The sequence below is a fragment of the Hydractinia symbiolongicarpus genome, chromosome 14 (assembly GCF_029227915.1).
Source record: "Hydractinia symbiolongicarpus strain clone_291-10 chromosome 14, HSymV2.1, whole genome shotgun sequence".
NCBI classification, from domain to species: Eukaryota; Metazoa; Cnidaria; class Hydrozoa; order Anthoathecata; family Hydractiniidae; genus Hydractinia; species Hydractinia symbiolongicarpus.
Window position 1 is genome coordinate 11,625,472 of NC_079888.1, and position 8,460 is coordinate 11,633,931.

Genomic DNA, 8,460 nt, shown 5'->3' on the forward strand with positions numbered 1-8,460 from the left:
TGGGTACAAGGTTTTTTAGTCGAAATTTAACTCCTGGCATGTACCCAATGTTTATAGTTTTCGTTAATGCGGCGGACTACGGATTAAGGTTGCTTAACTTCATTACATTTAGAAAAGGATTTGTTAGATCACGTAAGCCGACTATCAAAGAAGGCCGGGGACATAATTGGTAAACTGTATGGTTAACTAAAATCTCTTATATGAACGCGCAACATATTATAAAGGAATTATACAAAGGACGCAGGATAAACCTTTTTTCCAGGATCCCTTAGAATCGTGTTGGCTTAAGCAACTTGATTTCAGTCGCAGATCAGAAAAAGAAAATACACTACAACGACAGTAAATAGCGACTACAGCAACAACAACAACAAAACAACAAGAACTTTTTAAAAGAAAAATCGCCACCTTTTCTTCATCCACGTTTCCACGTTTGTATTTAACCTTTATTTTCATTATAAAAACTGAATAATAATTTCCAAATTATTATGAATATTACAAAATATAAAGATAAATCATAAAAATATAATATCACTATGGATACAGCCGGCAGATGTAAACAAAGTTGAAAGCAAAAGTTTTCAGTGAAACTTTTTTTTCTTGGATAGAAAGTAAATGTTTTCTCGCTTCTTTTACAACGGGATAAAACGCAAAATTTTATTCAGCTTGCCAAATTCTTCCAACCTCGTCCCCAGGATTTGTTAGGTAATATTGAAACAAGTGCGTCCCAACACAGGTTGACGAGGTTGAGCTTCTTTACGTAACAGTCTTTCATCCGGCTTTCTTATATTCGAAGCTATTTAGTATATTATTGGAGTAGAAGAGACTTGGGGGTGATATTGGTGTAGACTGATCTTTAAAAATATCAATGAAACATATTTTAAAGACTAAGTTAAAATTCGTCTAAAACCGGAATATACAAATGGACTCGGTCGAGCCTTTAAAGTCGGGTTTGGACCTTTTAAAATTCCACGATTTGTTTGTCCTGAATGAATTTTGTACGAGTTCGGAGCAGGAGCTGTTGATGCTAAAAAAATAAGTGAGACAATAACATAAAAAGATTTGTAGATGCGCATTGGCAGGAAAATGGTAACCAAAGCAGCGGAATATATTTAACTAAAACAAAATTCAATTTCTTACAAATGTAATAGCTACAACTGCAGCAAAATTCAATAAAATTTCATTTCTATATGTTTTGAAATTGCCATAACCTAACCCTTCCAATTTCCAGGATTTTTTAATCTACATGCCATAGTTGGGATCATTTATTTAAAAAACAACCAACAAAAACATCAAGTTACTTTTACTTACATTTTTGTTTGGTGTATCGTTTCCCCATGCTGTACTGAGGTGCCGATGTTTTCACTTTTGGATAGTAAGCGGCAGGGCCTGGACCGACAGTACCTGAAAAAACAATACATCACTTTCCTTAACAATAATGCATCACTTTTACAAACAATAATGCATCACTTTTATTAACAATAATACATCACTGTAAACAATAATGCTTCACTTTTAACAATAATTCATCAATTTTAACAATAGTTCATCAATTTTAACAACAATGCATCACTTTTAACAATAATGCAACGCTTCGTCAAAATAATCAAGTAAAAAAGCGGGTAAAAAGTAATAATTTATTTCCCACAAAAGTTTTTAAAAAAAGGTGAGAAGGCAAAATCAATCAATTAATAAAAAAGTTGGACTGTCTTGTTTAAGCAAAAAAGGAAGTTACCTGATCTTGCTTCAATCCTGCTACCCATCGAGAACGCTGCTACGCGTTTACCATCTGGACGTGCGGGAAGTTTGACGTTGTACGTAGCCGGTCCAGGAGTTTCCTCTAAAAAATAATATGGATGTGAACTTAAGATTGCAAAAAAAAAAAACAGAATCTTCTATCAAGCAGTATTTTCTCTTCTAACATCTACTTCTTTTTCTCAAACATTATATGTATCAGTTCAAAAATGGAAAAAACGCTATACTTTCTTAAAAACACAGCGAACAAATAAATACATAACAGCGGCATCGAAATTTTAATGTTTTGTTACATAAATCTATTTTTAGTTAAAATTAAACCTACACACCATTAGGCGAATTAGTATCACTGGAATCACTTGCGATTTGAACGAATAGGCAAAATTTCAACAAGCCGGAATTTTCTGCAAAATCGAAAGTTGTATTTCTTCAGTAAAAGTTTTCATCAGGGTCAAAACACCGAAAACACCGATTATTATTATTATTATCATCATTATGATTATTATTATAGAGATGCTCTATTTTCGGTAGGAATTGTTGCACAAGCACAATCTAACTATTATAATCGCCCCTTTTGAGCACCTGAGGGTAGAAGAAAACCATAAAAGGTAATAAAAAACACTACTTGTAAAATCTGGTTTACCTGATTTCTTTTGGAATCTCTTTCCCATCGAATGTGCGGGAGCATCATTTTTTGAAAAACGGTTTTGATGATCGTAGGTACCAGGTCCGACAACACTGTTCTTCATTACACCTTAGAATAAGAGATCTTTTTATACCAAGAGGAATTAAAAAGGCTTTTAAAAGAATTTGGGCACAACTTCCATATTGAACGTACACTGACAACTTTTAAGACGGATACAGGTTGAAGTTTACAGATTGCCACTGAAAATAAACTTGATTGTTTACAAGTGGTATGATCAATTGATCTTCGGACACATTGTTTATTTTAAGAAAAATAACTTGAAAAATCACTACTCGAGATTATAGGACATACAGACTATAGGACATACAGACTATAGGACATTGTTAAATTAATCAAGTCCACCTGAGGTCATTTTAAAGATGTAGTTCAAAATAAAAAAAAAGTTATATATGTTATATATCGAAATCTTACTGTACTCCGCATAGTTGAGAATGTCAGGATATATGGGTCGGCAAACTTTTCTGCATGAATACACCGGCTGCTTTTTCAAGTTTTTGATAGTGCATTTGTAAGTATCTGGACCAGGCTGTGGACTCACTATAAAGAATGTTAACAACAGTGGATATAACAGTAACAGCGACAGATATAAAAGCACACAAAAACGAACAGATAATCGAGTAAATGCTGGAAATATTTCACGGTTAAAAAAATTATAATTGATGTCAAAATTATTCAAATTAACAAATGTTTCAATTATCAACATAATTGTACATCAAAATTACATTATATGCGCAATAAAAATGTTACAATGTGGAAAAGATGGTATCAAATCAGACTACAATGGCCGAATCGACAACAGTTCTGTTATAAAATTCTTTACTACCCAAACAAACATAGAGGTAGATAAGACAAAGTTAATTATTTTTGATGCAAAATAGTACAACGGACAACGAAACTGTAGATACAATAAAAACAAACATGGTACCGTTTCTTTCGAACGTTCGATAGGTCATGCTGCATTTCGGACCTTCGCCAAGTCGAGATGGCACTCCATACGTATTGGGACTAGGCGCCCATAAATCTAAAAGCCGTTAAATATCACAATCAGTATTATTATTATTTAGGAATATTTATACAATATAGTTATCAGCGTGATCGCAACTTTCTTAGTATAGAAAATAGACACACATTCGTATTATTAACCCAGGTTCTCTCAAATGACATAGATTAACATGTAGCTACGGTAACATGACTTGCTAAATATGACCATGCTTTGTACCGAACAACCGTCAAGGTGATGACAAAACAAGCTTTATAACCACTCGCTCACACGCCACACGCTTAGACTTCAACCAAACGTTGCAGTCAGCCTGTTTTTCTGACTCCTGAGATGAGCCACTAAAATCCGATTTCTTGATAAAAATTTAAAGATCTCTGTAATTTGCCACTGCTTCAATTTTTTTCTCATTTTTACACCGTTAGACACTGTTTCAAGAGGTTCTAATCTTAATTTAAATAATTTACACTAGCTATGAATAGCACCGGTATGAATAAAAAATTTCATCATAGATTATCATTTCCAATAGAAGGAATTTAGATGGAACAATAAATGAAAAGCACATACTGGATATTTCAGGCTGTCGACTGGAAATAGATTTGGCTACAGCTTTACCAATAGTTGTACCAAGATCATAGGCAGCTGGACCAGGGTTGTTGCTTGCTAGGTGTTAGACAGACAAATTATGATTTGATAAAACACTAAAATGAAAATGTGATATAATTTACAAGTATTACCTTTTGGTGTTGGTAGTCTTTCACTTAAAGAATAAGCAGGACCTCGGTCTTTGCAACGAATATCGTACACAGCTGGACCTAAAAATATTGTCCGTAAAGAAAATTTTGTTAGAGCACTTATATTTTAAACACTGAACAATTAGAACAACACAAGTATAAAAATACCAAAAAAAATTAAAACAACTATAATTTATTTGAACCCACCTGGGGTTATCGAGTTTAACTGGTTAGTTTGAAGAGGTAGAGCCAGTCCAAACGATTTTTTGATGTTCTTTTGCCAATGACTCGATTTCGGACGATATTTGGCAGGACCTGGTGTTTTAAAACCTGACAAAAAACAAGTTATCGTCACGTCGGTTCCTTAAATTTCAACTTCGTAAACAAGCAAATAAACAAAAAACTAAACAAATCCGTTGTTAGAAAGCTTGAGATTACAGAGCAAAAATTTGACAGCTTCTGCTGCTTAAACAATCAAATCTTTCCATAAATTTGAACTGACTGTCCTTCACAGATGTGAAAAGTTACCTTGACTATCAACAGGTTGGACACGATAGTCTGGTGGTCCATGCATAATCTTTTGTCTTCCACTCATGCTACATTTGGAGCTTTTTTCAGCAAGGTTGCCATGAGTCAACAAATACGCTGCTGGTCCCAATGAGCAGGTTTCATGACAACCTGACTTGCTTTTACCAATAAGTGGAAAGCCTCTATCTCTCCATACCATATCTCCTTCGGTTTTGTATTTATTTGGACCAGGAAAAAGATCAACTAAAAGTATAAGAACATTAGTACAGTTTTAAGGGTTAATCATAGTATATATAATGAAATAAGGAAGGAGATTGATTTTAAAGGTTGCATTAAGGAAAAATGTGAGGCTATTTTACTATAAAAATACTTTTTGAATACTGCTTGAAATAATCCACATAAATGACCACTTTAGTTAAGGTACTTAAAATACTTTGGCTAAAGCCAACATTTTTTCGATTTTAGCCAGTAAAATTCTTGAATTTGTAAAGCGCGTTGAAATAGGGAGTCATTTATGTTATTTATAAATTTTAAATTTACTCTTTGAATTTCTGGTTGAAAGAACGTATTAGAATTAGCCATATGATAAAAGTACAATCACAGACATTTTGTACAAAAACTAAGTGAAAAATAGACCTAAGAGTTGGCTGATCACAAAAAAAAAATTATACTCAATTTTTAAATTTGCTTTTGTATTACAACATATTTAAATAAAATGCAGCTAAGTTACTATTACAAATCGATGATGGATCAAAGTATTTAAGTAACAAACATGAAGGTGGCTTCGGCTTTCCAACGATTGAATATTGTGGTGGTGATGGCTTTGTTAAAGATATGCTTGGAGAATAATCTGCTGCACCAGGAAGAGGTATTGCTAAATATATATATAAAGAATTAATGTTGTTGACAATAAAATAGGGTAAAGGCTTTTCTCCTATAAAATTTTGTGCACAAGATATTTTCTGTCAGTTTTGTTCTTCCTGTGCACCTGAGAAGGACATCTTTTATCTTAAAATTAAAAAAAACACTTTTGTATTTGCATGGATCATTAACAATGTGAAAAGAAAAGGATGCTAAATACATATTACATGAACAGCCATGAAGAAACAGCGGACTCCCACTATCTCAAACTTGCAAGTGACTGAGGAGTTAATTAGCAAAATAAAAATATGAGAGAAAGATATCAGGAAAAAAATGGGCAAAGGAAATAACTAAAATATTTGTTTGATGAAGAATATGAGATAGAGAGTTCATTATACCATTCTTGCTAATTTGGTTACCTAATTGTGTCAATGGCTTGCCATTATCTTGTGGAATATATTCACCCATTGCAGTTCTGTTAACTAAAAAATATATTATTTACAAAAGGGTATATATAGATCTCCTTATGGCATTTGTATATACAGCATACTTACTTATCATTACATTTCAATACAAAGATCTTAAGCCACGGGACACAAGGCAATGATTTTAGGCAATAGTAACAAATTCAATTTTGTCACAATCAGCTAAAAAAGTCATTGAGCCACCACATATCTGTGTAACAGGTAACTTTTGCTTAATAGCAAGGAAAACATTCAGCATAAATAATTCATTCTGATTGGCTGGATACAAAAAGGTTTGACTTAGAATTTTTTGTTGAAATATGAAGAAATTTTTCAAAAACAAGGTTTTTGTAACCAGTAGCATTTTTACCTTACCAAAAATAAGATACAACAAAATCAAATCAATTTGATTTTATATCTTTTACCTGCCAACAAAATGACTGTTAAGAGTACGAAAAATAAATGCTGTTACATTTTAGGCCATAGTAATCAATGTAAATATTATACTATTTTGTGTCCCTGTGATCATATATATTGAAAAAAAAAAAAAAATAGAAAAAAAAATTTTTTGCAATGCTTCATCAATTGATGAAAAAGTATTTTATAGAACACTGCAATAACCTTTATAGAATTCAGTGTAACATAACAAAAACAAAATGAAAAAAAAACACATCAGGTACTTACTTATCAATTTTTTTGCAGTTCCTTTCTCACAAGTCAGCATTTCTGTTTGTGATCTATTTACTGTATTCTCATCTTGAATATCTTCTTCTACAACAATGTTGCCTTCCATCGTGATATTTTTACAGATTTTTCTAAATTTTGAACACATACTTAATGTTACTAATTCAAATCCTCCATGGACGTCAATTTATACAATGTAACATGTGCACAGATTTTGATATGCCTGAATTTTTTCATTTTTAAACATTTAGGAAAATGTGATCTATTTAGTCATAAAAAATGTATAAAGTAACCATTTTTTTCATGGTTTTACTATGATTAAATCAAAATAACATATTCATTAACTCAGCACCTATACATCTTTTTAGAAGCATGGTGTATGATTATAAAAACTGCTAAATCAGCATTATATGATTATTAATTTTTTTGTTGAGCTATGTTTCCACTGTCTTTACAGGACAGCAACATGTTTAAGCAACATGGGAATTTTATTTCAACCTATGAATATTTACGTGTTTGTGAATTATAAATATGTATATCCTTTATTGCTTCAAAAGGTATTTCTTTATAGTAATGGCTCAGATGCTTCTCTAACTTTCAGGGTTGGTAGCATATTTGAAAAAATATTTAAGGTTTTTTAATGGCTTTATTCATCAAAAAAACTACTTTGGTATATAATTTTCTGTCAGTTTCACAGAAACCCAAAATAATTTTGCTACCTTTTTTTTACTTTCTTCAAAGATTTGTGATAAAAAAACAAGTTTTCAAAAAGGGATACCGTCAAATGGGAAATGATTTTCAAAATTAAGTTTGGCAAAAATGCCTTGGGTTTAATTCCCAAGGTTCATAAATTCTGCTTTGACACAATAGAGGGGTCACACTTGAATAAAGCATGCTTAGTTTTTATACGAAACTAAATCATGTTTCGATTAAACGACAATAAAAAATTGGTAAACAAAACTATTGTTTCAAAAGTATATTTAAAATTTGTTAGTTGTGCATAATAGTTATTTCACTGAAATCTCTACTTAAAGCAACTAGCTAAAACAAAAATTTAGCATGTCAACAAAAACTTCCCATCTACTTGCAGTTACCACCTTTGGTTTACAGAAGAAAAGTTAAGTAGATTATATACATGTTTTACAAGCAAGTTCAAATTACAGGGGTTGTGGTATACGCTTATGCATTAAACACAGTCAGGCTTAAATTATGCTTAAGTTATTTTTATAGGGAAAAATATTTAAAAAGTTAAACATTGCCTTGTAAACTATATGAATAAGATGCTGTTTTAGCTTAAAAACAGCCACACTAGCTAAAGGTATAATAAAAACAGGTAAGTTCACAGACAGCATAATTATGTCTTAAATGCCTATCTAGTTTAAATATCATAAGGATTCGCCAAGGCTGAGCAATATGCTTAATATATGCTGAAAAATTCCCCCTGAGCCTGAATACATGCTTAAAGCATCCGCTGCACTTGTAGCTAGCTAGCATAATATGTAATGCTGTAGACGTAAATAATGTCACGTACCTCTCCTATTGCATACAGCGCATAGATTTCTCTTGCCTCGTACACGATTTACCAAATAAAACGTCATACACCATAACTTCTTTTTAGGTGACGTCCAATGGAAAGAAATTCAGTTTCGGTTTCGATTTTCGTCTTCCATGATTTTGGCCTTGCTCAACACGTCATATTTTTTGTAATGTAATCCGAGATTTCTGAGCAAGCGA

The 8,460-nt window shown here is 32.1% G+C and overlaps 1 protein-coding gene across 2 annotated transcripts; it reads right to left on the bottom strand.

Moving 5' to 3' along the window:
* Positions 1–406: 406 nt before the first annotated feature.
* On the bottom strand, positions 407–8,440 carry LOC130625284 (sperm-tail PG-rich repeat-containing protein 2-like). Of its 2 annotated transcripts, none has more exons than XM_057440338.1 (14): positions 8,258–8,440; positions 6,727–6,857; positions 5,998–6,060; positions 5,448–5,591; positions 4,718–4,960; positions 4,397–4,519; positions 4,193–4,270; positions 4,023–4,118; positions 3,384–3,479; positions 2,870–2,995; positions 2,396–2,506; positions 1,733–1,837; positions 1,309–1,401; positions 407–1,024 (listed from the first exon to the last, which is right to left on the bottom strand). In XM_057440338.1, the coding sequence occupies exons 2-14, from the start codon at positions 6,833–6,835 to the stop codon at positions 885–887; spliced, it is 1,527 nt and encodes a 508-aa protein (XP_057296321.1). In that variant the 5' UTR covers positions 6,836–6,857; positions 8,258–8,440; the 3' UTR covers positions 407–884. The 2 variants fall into 2 exon arrangements, with proteins under 2 accessions (XP_057296321.1, XP_057296322.1); XM_057440339.1 differs by having other exon boundaries at positions 5,490–5,591; positions 8,258–8,439.
* Between the last annotated feature and the right edge of the window lie 20 nt (positions 8,441–8,460).